Source organism: Tupaia chinensis, unplaced genomic scaffold (genome assembly GCF_000334495.1).
Source record: "Tupaia chinensis unplaced genomic scaffold, TupChi_1.0 Scaffold000231_2, whole genome shotgun sequence".
Lineage (NCBI taxonomy): Eukaryota > Metazoa > Chordata > Mammalia > Scandentia > Tupaiidae > Tupaia > Tupaia belangeri.
In genome coordinates, this window is record NW_006159707.1 from 2,798,743 (window position 1) to 2,817,885 (window position 19,143).

Below are 19,143 nucleotides of genomic sequence, written 5' to 3' on the forward strand. Positions count from 1 at the left end.
ATAACTATTTATTTTATTATTTATTTATTCATTCATTGATTTTTTAATTTGACCAGAGAGAGACAGAGGGTGAGAGTGAGAGAGAGAGAAAGCAAGCCACCAGATTCAGGACTTGAACCCTGGTCAGCCATGTGGGAGTGTCCAGCGCCTTAACCACCACGCCACCTGCTGGTCCCACCAGTACATATTTCTTAATTTTGTCCTCTGAAGAGATCTAGAGGCAATGACAACCTAAGCAATGACATGTGGTTTTATAAGAAAATGTCTATTTTTAAAGAGATGCATACAAAAAGTTTATAGAAATAAAAGGGCAAGATGTAGGGTCCACCAGTGGCATAGTGGTTAAGGTGGTTGGATCCCATACGGCTGGCCATGTAGTTTGAAACCTGGACGCAGAGACTTCAAAAACATGCCAGGATGGCAGGTGGCATGATGCTTAAGGCGCTGGACTCCCACATGGCTGATTGTGGTTCCAGTCGTGGACCTGGTGGCTTGACTTCTTGCTTGCTTTCTCTCTGTCTCTTGCTGATCAAATTAAAAAGCAGTAACAAATTATTGACAATAAAATGTATGATTAAGCCACTATGCACTGTATTCTGGATAGGAAATCACATTTTGTGTGTTGTGATGATGCTCAGTGAATGAATATAAAATAAATTACAAAGTATAAAAAAAATAAATTAATTAAAGAAATAATTCTTTAAAAAAAAGAAAGAAAGAAAAGAAACACACACCAGGAATGGAAGCCCAAAATCCAAGAGAATGAAGGAGAAAGGATTATGGTATAGACATACCCCCTTCAGAGTGCTTTCTCACTCTCTCTCTGAGGAGTGCGCTGGCCCTGAAGCATATAGCAAATCTTTAAAAAATTGCAAGATGTCTGAAATATTCTCAAGGGGGCCAGCAGATGGCACAATGGTTACGTTGCTGGACTCACATAGTTTACTGTGGTTTGAGTCCCAGACCCACCAACTTGAAGCTCACACCGGGCACGTGTGCACACGTGCCCAAGATCCCGAATGGAGAAGAGACTGCGGCATAGTCATCCCCTGCTGGGGGGTGATTTCTTGCTTTCTGTCTCTCTGGTGAGCATATGCACTCTATAGCAAAAATCTCTCTCTAAAAAAATACATATACAATATATATACATATCTATTATATATATATATATATATGTGTGTGTTTGTGTATATATATTCTCAAGGAAAAAAAGAGGCTAGATGAAACAAATGTGACAAAATCTTGATTATTCTTAAATCTGGTGGGTACATGGAACTCTACTGCATTATGCTCTGTACATATATTTGAAATTTTTCATATTATTTTTAATGAACTGTGCAAGATTGATGTTAGGAATTTTAAAAAGTGATCAAAAAGGATTTTCGGGGACCAGCAGTTAGGACAATGGCTGTCGCTGGACTCCCATTGTAGTCTACTGCGGTTTGAGTACTGGACCCGGTGGCTTAAACTCACGCCAGGCGCGTGTGCGTGCATGCCCAAGATCCCGAGAGGAGGAGAATGGAAGAGAAGGGATTGCGGCATGGCCATCCCCCCTGGATGATTTCTCGCTTTCTGTCCCTGTCTGTCGGGCGAGCGCAGGCCCCCTATAGCAAAAATCTCTCCCCCCCAAAAAAAAAAAAAAGAATTTTCGAGGTTTGGTGTTTGTTTTATTTTCTTGTTTTTGGTCCAAAGGGTTGACTTAGCCATGGTCTGTCTTTCCTGACAGGGAATGGGACACGATTCAAGGATAGGGGCCCATTCTACTCCACGCCAGAGCTCCCCGGGCCAATGAGCAAGCAGCACATACATACCCAAAGCCTGGGCTCTCTCTGGGGACCTGCTATCTTACCCAGACCTTTGAATTACCTTTATTGAGGACCGTGAGAGGCTTCCGGCTGCTGGGGTCCAGACTGCTGGGGGCAATTGAAAACCTTGGTGGAATGGTGAGGCAGGTAATGGGGAGCCTGGCAGGGATGTAGCCAGAAGTAAAGAACTCTTCGTTAAGCAGCTCATTAATGGTTGGGCGGGCAGTGGGATCCGTCTGAAGCATCTTCTGGATAAGGGAGGCGGCCACGGGGTTGATGTGCTGGGAGCAGAGGGAGGGAAAGCCATAAGCAGGACATGAATGGGACCCCGAGTGCAGCACTGCTGTTAAAGAACTGTACTTGGGCCTACACACAACCCCCAGTCTCAAATACGCCATGGTCTGATGGCTATAAACAAGGCCAAGTTCTCTACTGCTGGCTTTATTGAGTTGACCAGTGTTATAATTTTTTCTTCCTCTTGAAACTCAAAATTAATTTGGCGCAGGTAATTTTTTTCACTAAATTTGCCCGCGCACAGTTAAAGTTGCTCACCACTAGAAAAGAACCTGAGAATATAGACTTTGAGGTCCTAAAGACCTGGGTTTAAATCTTAGTTCTGCCCTTTAATACCAGCTGCAAGTAATCCTGACTTCCTAGGGCCTTTGTATCCACTGTAATACGGGGATGTTGCACCAAGTTTGAAGCTCTATTAAGGAGACCCAATGGGATGTGACCTAATACAGGGCAGATGCATAGTCACCATCTAGCATTAACTCTGCATTTAGTACGTACCAGGAGCTCAGTTGACCCTCGCAAAAACATGTAAAGGACAGGATCTCTGCTCTTATCCCTCTTCAGCAGATTAAAAGAAATTGACGCAGAGAGAGTTAAATGTTTTGCCTAAGAACACACACCTAGTAAGGGGAGGAACCAGGGCTCACTCCCAATTCTGAACCACTCCATGCCTCTCTCTCTGACAGAGACATATTTACTCTATTTTTCCTGGTGGAGACAGGGATCTTGGCTTCATGAGTCAGGGACACCAAACTAGAAATAAGCCACAAAGTAGGCTTCTGCAGGCACGGGCTATTCTTTTAATGCATTTATGCTAGTGGCTGCAAAAAAAGGTTCCACACTGCCACTGATAAGCCCTTGGATTCCCAGTGGTCCATGATTCTGTGGGTACTCCCTGTATGCAAGGTACCTGTGGGGTACTCCAAGGCAGTAACTCCATTCGACAGTTCAGTCCATCTGCCCAAGATGGACTAATTGGCAGATCCATTTGAATTAAGACTGTCCATTTCTGAGGTATAATCACTTCAGTTTCCTACTCCCTCCCATTTCCCCGTTTTTTACACATCTTTTTGGTTATCTACCCAATGTTCAATAATTTGTAAACTTTTTCCCCCTAGAAAAATGCTTTGTGTACATATGCCTCAATTTTCTATGAAATTTCAGACACAGACCCTCAAAAGCTATGGGATGGACCTATCTCTATCCCAGGACATAGTGGGGCTCAGTAAATAGCTGGTGAAGGAAAAATAAAAAATTTAAACTGAAAACTTAAAAGTGTTATCAAGAGCCAGTGGGTGGCATGATAGTTCGGCTGCTAGAGTTACACATGGCCATCCATGGTTTGAGTCTCGGACCAGGTAGCTTGCTTTCTCTCGTGAACGTACATGCCCTATAGAAAATTAATGATAATAAAAAATAAAATAAATCTTTCTTAAAAATAAATAAAAGTGTTATCAGTCACCTTGGGAATACTGTATTCGTTCTTCTTGATCCGGAGGTAGGTCTCTTTTAGGCAAGAGGTCTCAAAAGGCGGTTTGCCCACTAACAAGGTATACCTGTAAGTACAAGGTGAGATTTGGCTCAGTGCTCTCATTCAAAGCCCAGGCACAGGAAGAACCATTTCAGGGCTAGGCCAAAGGGTAGGTACTACTCTGACTGTGGGGTACCTGAAGACTGTCTCCAAGTCTGCTTAGCAGCCCCAGAAGCCAGAACACTGGCTGGGATGAGCCCTTGGTAGAACACTGGCTGGGATGAGCCCTTGGTAGAACACAGGCGATGAGACCAGGATGCTTACGGAGTAGCAAATTTTCAGCTACAGCCTGTCGTATCCAAGGACTCTGCAAGAGCTTCAGCGGTTGCCAACCATACAAAGCAAGCTAAAGGGGGTGGACTACCTGCTCTACATTCAGTGACTCTGTACTAAGGCCTGAAGTATTCATCTGGGGAAAAAATAGCCCCATTGCAAAGAAGTATGAAAACCATTGCTACGACTCACATCTAACTATCCAGTACCCATGCCAACAATAACAGAAAAGGTAACGCCTGCAAAGGCAAAGATAACCTCTGCCTGCCACCACTCCCTCTTTTGGTCTTGATTCAAACAGATCATAGGCACCTGCTCCTGCCAACCATAACTCCTGGCCTAATTTTCCTACCCAATGCTCATCGGTGTTTCTGAAACTTTACTGTGCACTGCAATCACGTTACAATACTGTTAAAATCCAGATTCTGGCCCAGTAAGTAGTTTGGGTCCTGAGATTCTGTGTTTCTAACAAGTTCCCAGGTGACAATGTCGCTGGTATGCAAGACTTGGAGAAGCAAAAGGCTAGAAAAAGAAGGTTGTAGAGACCTTCCCTCCCCCTTGTTGGACCCACAGTCCTGAATGTAGGAATCTTACAGGACACAGCAGAGTGACAAGCAAAGTTTTGAAAGCTAGGCTTTGTTTTGGAAGTAATCTGTAGACTTTTTGTAAGGGAGAAAGGACTACAGAATAAAGTCAGCCAGTTGAGGTGTCCCACAGGGCCACTGCTGAGGCTGGGTAGGTCTTGATTCAACTGCCAACTTACATGATGCACCCAATGGACCACACATCCACCTCGAAACTGTGCCCTTTCTTGCTCAGCACCTCAGGAGCTATGTAATTAGGAGTCCCGCACAGGGTCTTCTTCCGCTCCCCATCATATTCGACTTTGGTTGCCAATCCAAAATCCCCTGGGACAGAGGGAGGAAGAGGGGATACTCAATGCAGATGGCTGGTTCAGGCTTGCGCATCAAGAACCAGGAACAGTAGATGACACGTGTGTGCAACAAGGCTTGTCCAGGAATCCTTCCACCATGCTGGCCCCAGGGAGGGGCCCTCCAGTGATCCTTTCCTCACCTCTCCTTAGAAAGGAGGGTTACACTTCTAAAAGAAAATTGATTGGAGCAGGAAAAGTCAGATGCTTTCAAGGATCAAGCAAATACCCTCCAAGACTGCTACATGGCAAGTCTGAAGAATAGGAAGAGATGAGGACCAAGGAAAACCAGAGGAAGTCTAAAGGGGACAGCTGCTTTTCAGCCCAGCAAATAGCTACCCTAAGGGAATGCTGTCACTATACTGCTGGAATTTCTGCCTAAAAGAAATTTTATGCTAAGCCTCCCAATTTAAAAAAAAGGAAACAAGTATAAAAATTTTTAAAAAAGAAAATACTGTTTGGACATAAAAGTAACTATCTGCTGGGATCAGCAGTTGGCACAATGGCTATGTCGTTGGACTCCCATGTAGTCAACTGCAGTTTGAGTCCTGGACCCGGTGGCTTAAACTCACGCCAGGTGCATGTGCGTGCATGCCCAAGATCCTGAGAGGAGATCTCTGTCTCCGTCTTTCTGGCAAGCACACGCCCCCTATAGCAAAAACCTCTCCAAAAAAAAAAAAAAAATCTATCTGCAGGCAAAATACTAGCTAGTGAGCTCTTTGTTTTATGTTTCTGTACTAAGAAGAGAAGCCTAGAGGCAATCAACAACCCAGACTCCCCACCATACCTTCCCTCCCTCACGTGTCCTTCCTATTTCCTTCCTTCTCTCCTGTTGTAGTGGGTTCAAGTTCCCCCGCAAGCCAGAACCTTACCTATTTTCACCTCCAGATCCTCATTCAGAAAGAGGTTACCCAGCTTGAGGTCCCGGTGAATAACCCGGTTCCTGTGCAGGTACTGGCATCCAAGAACGATCTGCCGCAAGTAGTAGCGGGCCTCCGGCTCCGTCAGAGCTTTCCTCCTCTTGTGCAGCTCCAGGAGAGACTGGGGAGTCCAGGGAGGAATGGAGAAGGTATTAGACAAGGCAGCCCAAGGCTGTACCATGGACCCTCAGGGGGACTTTAGGGGGGCCTTCCCACTCCCCCAATTCCTTCTCCAGGACATATGCGATCGGGATACTGCAGCAACACTGGCCACAAGCACTGACAGCCCTCTCCTATTGGCTCCCTTCCTTACCGCCTCGGAAATTCGCAATCTTTAGTATCAGCACCTAGGGCTTCCCAGCCGCAGATCCTCTCCTACTACTCTCTTCTCCGGAAGCTCCTAAGTCAGGCTCTAACCACCCATACCCAGGCCTCATCTCACTCCGGAAGCTCAGGGCCACAGCACTCCTAACCTGGGACTCCTCCCTTGGCACTGCGGGGCTCCAGCGTCCATTACCAGTTCCTACTCCCCTCCCCCGCACCTCGCGTCCAGGAGCCTTTCCTAGCAGCAACTTGACTCGACCTCACTCAACGGGAACCTCTTCCGTCCCCTAGCAGCTTCAAGTGCCAAGCCCCCTACTAAAGGCCTTTTCCAACCCTAGCTTGAGGTTCCCAGCACCCTCTCCTGGAAACTCATACCCAGCTGCTTCGGGTCCGGGTGTCCCAACCCCGGCCTCTAGGCTGCTCCAGTGTCCTGCAGCGACACTCACCCTCCGGCGACAAAGTTCCAACACCACGAAGACGAAGTCGTTGTCCTCGAAAAAGCCGTGGAAGCCCACGACGTGCTGGTGGGCGAGGCTGCGGTGAATGGAAATCTCCATGGACATCTTCTCCTTCTGGTGCGGCTTTAGCAGCAGAGACTTAGGCACGATCTTGCCTGCGAACACCTCCTTGGTGTCTGCGTCGGAGATCTCGAAGCACTTGGCGAAGCCTCCTTTGCCCAAAAAGCGACCCCGCACATAGCGGCGCCGGCTACGCGGGTCCACTAGGACCTCTGGGATCTCTTTCGCCGGGGGAGCGGCCGCGGGGGCCACGGGAGCCGCCACTCCGGGGGGCCGGTCCCCGCGCCAGCTTCCCTGCAGTTGCCGCCGCACTCATGCTCTCAGAGTTGCTCGGCGGGCCTGGCAGGGACCGGGTAGAGCCTCCGCACAGCTCCGCTCCTCCCCGAATTCAAACTCCGCGCTGGGAACGTTATAAAAGCCTGCGCGCCACTGATTGGCCGCGGGGATTTAAAATCCAAACCCGCCCGCCGCGCGGCACCATGGGAGTGCTCTGCACGCAGCCGCCTTTAAACCCTTACTCAGCCTGCGAAAAAAACTTGATTGACAGGGACGCACGGACAGCAGACACGTGCGGTATCCTGGGAATTCACGCCCTTGGCATCTCACCGAGACCCAGCCCCAGAAAAGGGGGAATGCGTTCAGGGTTCCTCCCAGTCTTGCGCAGCGCGCAGTTCACCTGCACCTCTCCAGGAAGCTTTCCCTAACACCCTCCCTCCTCTCTCACCCCGCCTCCTAGACCATAAACTCTGAGCAGAGACCCGGTAGCGCCAAGAGGCAGCTTAGGAGAGCCTTAGCACCCACCAACGAAGTCGTCAACTCTCTGCCAAACCATTCAAATAAACTAGAATATAACTAAAACTAGGTTGCTTGTAGGCAAATGCACCTTGATGTCAGGTCCTGAGCCCCTCTGTATTCCAAAGATTACTCAAAGTATGGCCCAGGAATATGCAGTATCACCATCACCTGAGAGCTTGTTAGAGGGGCAGAGGCAAACTTTCAGGCCCAAAGGTCAGCCAGGTGATCTCTTAACTGAAGTCTGAGGAACAGGGTACCAGAGCCTCCCAGGCTGCTAAAATAAATAAGCTGTCTGATCTGCTCCCTGCTGTATTTTCTAGTACACAGGTCAATACACTTTTTTTTTTTTTTTTAATCAGAAGGAGGGGTAGCTGATTGGAAGAATATAACAAACTGGCAAGTCACAACCAAATCCTTCATGCAGGGGTATTTTGTTTGGCTTCGTTTTAAAAATTCCAATTCATTTACAGCATTTAAAAAGACAGTTCATACAAAAGTTCAGATTTGTGACTTTTCCTGAAAAACTCAACTGTAAATTACCCCCTCTGCCATTTGACTGAGTTCTGTACGAACTTGAGTGGTGGGGCCGGCAGGTGGTATGGTGGTTGGGACACCAAACTCCCACATGGCTGATCTCAAACCTGGTGGCTTGCTTTCTCACTTTCCCTCTCTCTGGTCAAATTTAAAAAATAAATAAATAAATAAATAAATAAAATAATTCTTAAAAAAAAAAAGAACTTGAGTAGCAGCTCTAGATGGCAAAATACACAAGATGGAAGCCCTTTTCCCTGTGCCTTCTTAGTGCCCTTGATGACATCTGCAAAAATCACCATGTTATAAGTATCTCTGCCTACCTCCTAATTAAGCTGAGAGACAATGACAACAGTGATGCTCTTTTCTATTTATGTTCCAAATTCCTAGCACAATGCTCTAGAAATAAGGGGTATTAGTAAATGTTTGCTGAATAAAGGATACTCTCTAATCGTTACTATTTTTATCTCTATGTTGTGTTACCTTCTGTTTTAAATTATTGAAATTGAATATATTTACAGAAAGAAGTACATATCATAATTGTACAGTTCACTGAACTTCCACAAACTGAACATACACCCATGTAAACACCATCCAAATTCAGAAAGAGAACACTACCAACAGCCCAGAAGTCCCTCTTATGTTTTTCATTCATATATCCATTTTTTTTGGGAAGCAAGATGCCCTGTGCCAACTCTTCTCACGTTAGGGTCTGAGTCAGAGCGCATAATGAAAGTGGGGGGACCAACTTGCCAGTGAGAATTTGGGAAAGCAAAGAATTAACTGTGTGAGCAGCAAGGATAGTGCACAGCGCTAACTGGATTGGAGCACAAGATACTGGAAGAGCTGACTAAAACATGGACCTTGTAGCCAAGTAAGAGTTGGCTTGGACTCTAGTCCAACCCTTTATTAGATATGTGATGTTGGCCGAATTTGCTTTAACTCTCTAGATATCGATTTCATCTGTAAAATAGGCTGAAAAAAAAAAGACTATACTTTTTGACAGTTGGGAGGATTAAACATTTTCTAATTAATATCTGGCATTCCATAGATGCAAAACAAAGAATAATTTCTCCAACTTTTCTTTGTGGCAGACTGATTATAAAGCCAAAGATTTATTATTATTATTTTTGAGAGATATTTGCTATAGGGCTCATGCGCTTGCCAGAGGGACAGAGAAACAGAACAAGAGAACCCCCCCCCTCCAGGGGGGATGGCCACCCCACAATCCCTTCTTCTCCATTCTCCTCTCAGGATCTTGGGCACACATGTACACATGCCTGGCATGAGTTTTAAGCTACCTGGTCTGGGACTCAAACCACGGTCGACTACATGTGAGTCCAGTGATGTAATCATTATGCCACCTGCTGGTTCCAGATGTTCTTTTATTTCAAAATTTAAAAATGTGTAAGGGGCCAGCCTCATAGTGCAGCAGTTAAGCCCTGTACATAGATAGCCCCGGGAACCTCATCCCCAGCTGCTCCGGGTCCGGGTGTCCCAACCCCGGCCTCTAGGCTGCTCCAGTGTCCTGCAGCGACACTCACCCTCCGGCGACAAAGTTCCAACACCACGAAGACGAAGTCGTTGTCCTCGAAAAAGCCGTGGAAGCCCACGACGTGCTGGTGGGCGAGGCTGCGGTGAATGGAAATCTCCATGGACATCTTCTCCTTCTGGTGCGGCTTTAGCAGCAGAGACTTAGGCACGATCTTGCCTGCGAACACCTCCTTGGTGTCTGCGTATCTCATCTCGAAGCACTTGGCGAAGCCTCCTTTGCCCAAAAAGCGACCCCGCACATAGCGGCGCCGGCTACGCGGGGCCACTAGCTGGGATCTCTTTCGCCGGGGGAGCGGCCGCGGGGGCCACGGGAGCCGCCACTCCGGGGACCCCTGCTTTCCCAGGGTCGGCCGGTGCCCGCGCCAGCTTCCCTGCAGTTGCCGCCGCACTCATGCTCTCAGAGTTGCTCCGCGGGGCCCCACTCTGGGGACCCCTGCTTTCCCAGGGTCGGCCGGTGCCCGCGCCAGCTTCCCTGCAGTTGCCGCCGCACTCATGCTCTCAGAGTTGCTCGGCGGGCCTGGCAGGGACCGGGTAGAGCCTCCGCACAGCTCCGCTCCTCCCCGAATTCAAACTCCGCGCTGGGAACGTTATAAAAGCCTGCGCGCCACTGATTGGCCGCGGGGATTTAAAATCCAAACCCGCCCGCCGCGCGGCACCATGGGAGTGCTCTGCACGCAGCCGCCTTTAAACCCTTACTCAGCCTGCGAAAAAAACTTGATTGACAGGGACGCACGGACAGCAGACACGTGCGGTATCCTGGGAATTCACGCCCTTGGCATCTCACCGAGACCCAGCCCCAGAAAAGGGGGAATTCGTTCAGGGTTCCTCCCAGTCTTGCGCAGCCCGCAGTTCACCTGCACCTCTCCAGGAAGCTTTCCCTAACACCCTCCCTCCTCTCTCACCCCGCCTCCTAGACCATAAACTCTGAGCAGAGACCCGGTAGCGCCAAGAGGCAGCTTAGGAGAGCCTTAGCACCCACCAACGAAGTCGTCAACTCTCTGCCAAACCATTCAAATAAACTAGAATATAACTAAAACTAGGTTGCTTGTAGGCAAATGCACCTTGATGTCAGGTCCTGAGCCCCTCTGTATTCCAAAGATTACTCAAAGTATGGCCCAGGAATATGCAGTATCACCATCACCTGAGAGCTTGTTAGAGGGGCAGAGGCAAACTTTCAGGCCCAAAGGTCAGCCAGGTGATCTCTTAACTGAAGTCTGAGGAACAGGGTACCAGAGCCTCCCAGGCTGCTAAAATAAATAAGCTGTCTGATCTGCTCCCTGCTGTATTTTCTAGTACACAGGTCAATACACTTTTTTTTTTTTTTTTAATCAGAAGGAGGGGTAGCTGATTGGAAGAATATAACAAACTGGCAAGTCACAACCAAATCCTTCATGCAGGGGTATTTTGTTTGGCTTCGTTTTAAAAATTCCAATTCATTTACAGCATTTAAAAAGACAGTTCATACAAAAGTTCAGATTTGTGACTTTTCCTGAAAAACTCAACTGTAAATTACCCCCTCTGCCATTTGACTGAGTTCTGTACGAACTTGAGTGGTGGGGCCGGCAGGTGGTATGGTGGTTGGGACACCAAACTCCCACATGGCTGATCTCAAACCTGGTGGCTTGCTTTCTCACTTTCCCTCTCTCTGGTCAAATTTAAAAAATAAATAAATAAATAAATAAATAAAATAATTCTTAAAAAAAAAAAGAACTTGAGTAGCAGCTCTAGATGGCAAAATACACAAGATGGAAGCCCTTTTCCCTGTGCCTTCTTAGTGCCCTTGATGACATCTGCAAAAATCACCATGTTATAAGTATCTCTGCCTACCTCCTAATTAAGCTGAGAGACAATGACAACAGTGATGCTCTTTTCTATTTATGTTCCAAATTCCTAGCACAATGCTCTAGAAATAAGGGGTATTAGTAAATGTTTGCTGAATAAAGGATACTCTCTAATCGTTACTATTTTTATCTCTATGTTGTGTTACCTTCTGTTTTAAATTATTGAAATTGAATATATTTACAGAAAGAAGTACATATCATAATTGTACAGTTCACTGAACTTCCACAAACTGAACATACACCCATGTAAACACCATCCAAATTCAGAAAGAGAACACTACCAACAGCCCAGAAGTCCCTCTTATGTTTTTCATTCATATATCCATTTTTTTTGGGAAGCAAGATGCCCTGTGCCAACTCTTCTCACGTTAGGGTCTGAGTCAGAGCGCATAATGAAAGTGGGGGGACCAACTTGCCAGTGAGAATTTGGGAAAGCAAAGAATTAACTGTGTGAGCAGCAAGGATAGTGCACAGCGCTAACTGGATTGGAGCACAAGATACTGGAAGAGCTGACTAAAACATGGACCTTGTAGCCAAGTAAGAGTTGGCTTGGACTCTAGTCCAACCCTTTATTAGATATGTGATGTTGGCCGAATTTGCTTTAACTCTCTAGATATCGATTTCATCTGTAAAATAGGCTGAAAAAAAAAAGACTATACTTTTTGACAGTTGGGAGGATTAAACATTTTCTAATTAATATCTGGCATTCCATAGATGCAAAACAAAGAATAATTTCTCCAACTTTTCTTTGTGGCAGACTGATTATAAAGCCAAAGATTTATTATTATTATTTTTGAGAGATATTTGCTATAGGGCTCATGCGCTTGCCAGAGGGACAGAGAAACAGAACAAGAGAACCCCCCCCCTCCAGGGGGGATGGCCACCCCACAATCCCTTCTTCTCCATTCTCCTCTCAGGATCTTGGGCACACATGTACACATGCCTGGCATGAGTTTTAAGCTACCTGGTCTGGGACTCAAACCACGGTCGACTACATGTGAGTCCAGTGATGTAATCATTATGCCACCTGCTGGTTCCAGATGTTCTTTTATTTCAAAATTTAAAAATGTGTAAGGGGCCAGCCTCATAGTGCAGCAGTTAAGCCCTGTACATAGATAGCCAGATCCCATGTGGTTGACTGAGGCTTGAGTCCCGGCCCCAGCAGCTTGAAAAATATGCCAGGCATGGGTGTGGGCATGCTTGAAATCCTGAGAAGATGGAGAAATAGAAGAAAAACGACTGAAGCATGACATCTCCCCAGTGGAGGGTGCTTTCTCTTTTTCTCTTTCTCCTCCTTTGGCAATAAAAAAAGATGAAAAAAAAATTTTTTTTTTGGAGAGGTTTTTTTTTTTTTTTTTTTGCTATAGGGCACGTGCGCTTGCCAGACAGAGAGAGACATAGAGACAGAAAGTGAGAAATCACCCCCCAGGGGGGATGGTCACGCCGCAATCCCTTCTCCTCCATTCTCCTCTCGGGATCTTGGGCACGCACGCACACGCACCCGGCGTGAGTTTTAAGCCACCGGGTCCGGGACGTGAACTGCGGTTGACTACGTGGGAGTCCAGCGACATAGCCATTACGTTAACTGCTGGTTCCCGAAACAAACAAACAAACATTTTTTTAAAGGTGGAGCAAGCAGGTGGCCAATGCTTAAGGTGTTGGGATTCCCACATGGCCGAGCATGGTTCAAGTCCCAGACCTGGTGGCCTGAAAAAAATCGTGCTAGGTGCATGTACATATATGCCCAAAATCCCAAAAGGAGAATGGAAGAGAAAGAACTGTGGTGTGGCCACCCTCCTGGGGGTTGGGATGTGATATTCTCACTTTCCCACTCTCTGTCTTTATAGCAAAAACCTAAAAAGAAAAAAAAATATCATAACCCCATTGCTGGGGGCGCTAGAAGTGTTTTGGTGATCATGGACTTATGCGAACTAGTCCATTACTGGCAGAATATTTTGCTCTCTGAAATAGTCAGCCCTTTTGACACATTGTCCCAATACGGTCAGCACCATTTCAAGGACCTTGCAGCTCCACAGAAGCTACTCCTAGAAGATCAATCAGTTAAGTGTGACTACTCGGAGCAATCATTCAGGTCTGTTAGATGCCAATTTGTCATGGAAAATGGCGGAGGCCAACCAGAACATGGCTGGGCAACACCCTTTGGCTTTGACCTGCCATTACAGGATACTGAGAAAGACCTTCCTCACCACCAAGACTCTATCTTAAATTTTTTTGTTTGTTTTTTGTTTGTTTTGTTTTTGCTATAGGGCATGTGCACTCACCAGACAGACAGAGAGCGACAGAAAGACAGAAAGTGAGAAATCACCCCCCAGGGGGGATGGCCATGCCACAATCCCTTTTCCTCCATTCTCCTCTCGGGATCTTGGGCATCCACGCACATGCACCCGGCGTGAGTTTTAAGTCACCGGGTCCGGGACGCAAACCGCGGTCAACTACGTGGGAGTCCAGCAACATAGCCATTACGCTAACTGCTGGTCCCAAGACTCTATCTTTATAAATGAACAACTTCCAAGGATGTGCTAAATGGGAGAAATTTTGGTCAGATTAATTTCAGGTCATCACCCAGATGGATCAGTGACCAAGAAAGAATCTGTGGCCTCAGGTTCCCTGAGTGAATTGGTTGATGCAGAAGTGACTAACTCAGAAACTACCATCAACCTCAAGTGATCATAGGGCTCTGTGCAGCCATGCACAACAGGATCCATCAATAGGAGACTCACAAGTCAACCTTGTTCCCTGCACCAGAGATCCTGCAATGTGAGATTTAGCTGGAGCTGGATGCAAGCTAACATCCAGGCAATGACTGAATTAAATATGTGCAAGATAAACATCTCCCACAGGCTAAGGGCAACTTCTTGGTAGCCCATGGCTAGAATGGGCTCAGACAAGAACATAACTACATTTCTATATAGACCTTGACAAAGGCCCATACATATGGTGCTATGAGACCATTAGAAAACAGTTCTAGACAGACTATCCTTCAAATGATTCTGTATTGAACACCACACTTTGGCTAAGCAACATCATCCCTCTACCCTTTAATCAAGGCCCAGGTACCCCTTCAGGAGTACCCTCAGAAGGTACCTCCCAAGACAGAGAGTAATGAGAGATTTGGCAAGGGGTAAGGATGGGCAGGGAGAGAGAGGCAAGTGAAGATAACAAGAAAAAAAGGGAGAGGCCTGAACTAGATAATCTGATGAATTTTTCTGCCCAGTACCTAACCATCTCTTCTTATGGTAATATTACCTCCACCATGAACACCAGACATGGGGTTAGCAGGTGGCATGGTGATTAAGGCACTGGACTCCCACATGGCTTACTGCAGTTCAAGTACTGAAACTGGCAGCTTGTTTTCTCTCTCTTTCTCCAGTGAGTGCATGTGCCCTGTAGCAAATTTTAAAAATAATAATAATGATAAATAAAACTAAATAAATTCTTAAAAAAAAAAAAAAAGCGCAGGGCCAGCAGATGGCATGGTGGTTAAGGCACTGGACTCCAACATGGTCGACCACAGTTTGAGTACCAGATCTGGCAGCTTGCTTTCGCACTCTCTCTCTCTGTTTCTCTGTGGTAAGCACACCTGTCCTGTAGCAAATTAAAAAGAAAATAGTAATAATGATAAGTAAAATTAAATAATAATTTTTTAAAAGAGATTTTTGCTATACAACACATGTGCTTGCTGGAGAAACAGAGAGACAGACAAAAAGTAAGAAATCATCCCATAGAGGGCATGGCCACACCATAGGCTCTTTTCCTCCATTTTCCTCTTGGAATTTTGGGCACACATGCTTAGCATGAGTTTTAAGTCGCTGGGTCTAGGACTCGAATTGTGGTCAACTATGTGAGAGTCCAGGGACATAGCCATTACGCCATCTGCAGATGCCCTAGACAAATAATACTTCTAAAAAAGATGACTATTGTATTAGGGAGAAAAAAAAAAAAAAAAAGAACACCAGGCACCAACTATCAAACCATGTAGGTTCATGCCTAGGTCCAGACAGTCAATGTACTCCACCTTCCTAGTTACAGTGATGACATAAGGTTGGACACCTACCTGGTCTGGATCAATAAGGATCAAATTCAGGAGTCCTGTCAGTAAAGGGGAGCTCTCTCTACCAATAACTGGAGCTGCATTGTTACACTGTGAAGCCTGAGAATAAAGCCTACCCAAAGAAAAGCAGAGCTCAAAGCTGAAGAGAAAGAGACCCAAGATGATACTGTTTTGAGTCCTGAGATCCAGCTGAAGATCAATCTACCGTAGGCATTCTCAGCTATATGAGCCAATAAATCCTCCCTTTGCCTTAAGCCACCTGTAAAGAGTCCTAACCAAGGTCTTTCCCATCTGCTTGCTCTTCTGGGAATATTTTGAGGGAAAAGAGACTTGTCTTCTTGGGGTTACAGAAATAATTGTCTGGTGACAGATTGTCCCTGGGGTGAGAGCCACCATGGCGACATGAGTCCAGCTGGCCTTTCCTAGGATACAGAGTCATGACTGTCAACACACTTTCAAACAGTTTCAGTACATAATTATAGACTTGTCTGCTGTTTGTAGAAGCTATTGTTTCTGCCTTCCCAGTACCTTGTTTGGTAATAGACTCTGCCATTTCCCCCCATAAGGGGTTGGAGGAAAGTTTATGACCCAAATTGAGTTAATCAGAGTGCCAAAGACCCTTGGCCACAATGATTGATCCAAGAGGGAGTGGGACTTATGAAAAACATTAAGAACGTTCTCTGGTATTTTCCAAATGAGGACAGAGGAGAAAATTTTTTCAGTCACCAAACAAGGTAGATACAAGTCTGGAACTCTCATTTCCCCAAATGCAAGGAGGAAGTTCACATATAGGAAAAAAGAAAGCCAACACATAAGACTGGTCAAATTAGTTGTCTCAATGTCCATTCTCTTCCTGTCCTTTTCACGATCAGAATCTTCTCAGAGTTTTTGCTGCCCATTCAGAAACTAAATTTATAGCCTCCCTTGTAGCTAAATTTATAGCCTCCCTATAGCCTCCTTGTCCCAGAGACAAAATAACACTGTAGAATCCAGTTGCTTACGTACACTGGACCACATGCCTATCTGTACTATTAGGTGAGACAAAAAGTCTATGTGTCTGAACTACCGTATTTTGGTAATTTTTTTCTTTTATTTTATTTAACTTTGTTTCCTTATTTGCTTTAATTAATTAATTAATTAATTAATTAATTTTAATTTCACCAGAGGGAGAGAAAGAGAGAGAGAGAAAATGAAAAAGCAAGCCATCAGGTCCAGGACTTGAACCACGGTCAGCCACGTGGCAGTCCAGCTCTCTTAACTACCAAACCACTCTGCTGGTCCCTTTGGTTATTTGTTATAGCAGCTCAGTCTGCACCCTTATTAATGTGAAAGTGAAAACAATACAAAAAACAAAATGCTTTAATGGGGTTTAAATCTTTGGATATAGCTGTCCCTGCAATGCTAATACATAGCAGCATGTTTTCTGTGTGATGAGAACTGTCCTTAATGTTCTCATGAAGTATCACATTTAATCCACATCAGTTTTCTGAGGTGCTAGTGTTATTCCCACTCTATAGTTTAGGATATCAGAGTCTAGAGAGATAAAAGTAATTTGGTCAAGGTTCAGATGATATTGCTACTAAGGATAGTCTTTCCATGATTTGTTGTGTAAGCCAGTAAAACCCTTTTTTAGCATGAACTAGTTCAAGCTGGATTCTGTCTTTAGCAACCAAGTGTTCTAACTGGATTTCTGTCTAGTTTTCATACTCCTCTATAGAATGCCAATCAAACAACGCAAAATTTTGAGATACCATTTAATGACGGTAAGTCCAGCACTCCCAAGAAACCTGCTCCTGTGTAAGTAGTCAGACCATAATTGCAGCTAGAAGACAACAGGGCACAGTATAAGACATCTTCTCAAAGAGAACTTAGGCTTCCTGCCTACAGCACACAGTTGGATGGTTCCCTCAGTACCCATTCCCACTGCTCCCCCCTTTTACTTGTCTGCCTGAAAAAAGGATTGGGTCGTCGGAAATGTCATGACGCATTTTTGCATAGAAAAATACATCATGATGTTTCCAACGACCCAATAAATTACTCGCTTTCTTAGCCTCCTGTATAGCAAGAGTGGGCCAGATGACACAATTTTGGACCATGAAAAGTATTAACCCATGAAGGGATTCCAGCATAGTGGTTTAAAAAATAGGCTTGAGTCAAAATGCCTAGATTCAGTCACTTTAGCCGTTTCAAGTCAGCAATTTACTTAACCTTTGTTCCATGTGGATAATGACTGTATCCACCTTGTGGTCAATTTTGAGGATTAAAAGAATTGATAAATGTAAAGAGCTCAGAAGAGCACCTGATACATAGTAAACACACTACGGGAATTTCCAAATATTTTATCACCCATAAGTGCCAACATGGAACAGTCTAGCCTCCAAGAGATACTAAGATAAGCAAGGTGGAGAACAGCACACACTGTGTGCTCCCCTTCGTATGAATGAGAAAGTGGGAGCATCCATCTACATGTGCTTATGCACACACAGACTCTCTCTTGTAGGCTAGAACAAGAACCGTTCAGAGCTGCCTCTGAGAAGTAGAATGTAGGACTGGGATTCTGGATTGGGACAATCTATTTCACTGCATCTTTCTTCTTTACTAACTGAATTGGATTTTTAAAAATCATGTTTGTCTTTAAAAGCTCAAAAAATTATAAACTTTTTAACTTTAGTCTACCAATAAAACAGTTGCATAAAATGGCAAGCTTCCTTTTGAAGATATTCTAACACAGGCTGGATGGTAATGTGTTAGACATGTCATGCTAGCATAGAGAGCCTCTACACTCTGTCAATTCCAACATTCACCTTTTTGGTGGCACCAAAGAAGATAGGACTCGATGGAAGATGCCTGGACATGATAAAAAAGAACTGCAACCATCACAGACTGTTGTTACCAGATAGGATGCACCGCAGATGGGCTCCAAGGGCAAGCTTGTCTCATCTTTCCAGGGTGGAGCCAGAGTGAGGACTGTGGAACAGGCAGACACGCTGTGACTCCTAAGTCCATCATTTCTTCACTGTATCAATAGCGAGGTTACCTAATGTCTTTGAGGCTTTTTCTCATGTGTAATATGGGAATAGCTACCTTACAGAACTGGTAAGGAGAAGTGGCTAGTGCGTGTAAAGCTCATGACACTACACCAGTCACACAGTAAAATACTTGAGGAATAGCAGCAGCCAGCGCTGAGGGAGGCAGTGACCACTTCTGAATACCTGCTCTATGTGTCAATTTTTAAATGTATAAATATAAAAAAAAAAAAAAACCAGAAAGGAGTTTTAGGTTGAATTAATAGAGATGATTACAGGGGCTGGCAAGTGGCATGGTAGTTAAAGGCACTGTACTCCCACATGGCTGACCACAGTTCAAGTCTTGGACCTGGTGGTTTGCTTTCTCACTTCCTCTCTCTCTTTCTGTCTCTCTCTGATCAAACTGCAAAATAGTAATAATAATAATAAAGTTAAATAAAATTATTAAAAATAGAGATGATTACATACAGTTGATTTGTGAACCCCACAACTGGATTTTTTTTTAAATTTATGATAGGGTATGTACATGGGAGGGGCAGAAAGAGAGGGAGAGAGGAAGAGAGAGAGAGGAAGAACACACGCGTGAGAGAAGCACCCTCCATGAGATCTAGTCACACCATGATCCCCTTCCTCCAGTCCTCCAGCCTGCTAGATCCTGGAACTTGCATGCATGTCTTATACAGCTCAGGCTGACCAGGCTGGGGATTCAAACCATGGTCACCATGTTG

At 45.3% G+C, this 19,143-nt stretch overlaps 1 protein-coding gene across 1 annotated transcript in view; it reads right to left on the reverse strand.

Annotated features, from left to right (window-relative positions):
• Nucleotides 1–9,869, reverse strand: part of PLK1 (polo like kinase 1) — a 13,896-nt gene extending 4,027 nt beyond the window's left edge. The window contains exons 1-6 of the mRNA XM_006148296.2: nt 9,743–9,869; nt 6,525–6,817; nt 5,707–5,875; nt 4,667–4,811; nt 3,562–3,655; nt 1,867–2,086 (exon numbers count right to left, since the gene is read on the reverse strand). Of these exons, the coding sequence (XP_006148358.1) occupies nt 1,867–2,086; nt 3,562–3,655; nt 4,667–4,811; nt 5,707–5,875; nt 6,525–6,817; nt 9,743–9,869 (1,048 nt within the window). The remainder of the gene's footprint in view (nt 1–1,866; nt 2,087–3,561; nt 3,656–4,666; nt 4,812–5,706; nt 5,876–6,524; nt 6,818–9,742) is intronic.
• Between the last annotated feature and the right edge of the window lie 9,274 nt (nt 9,870–19,143).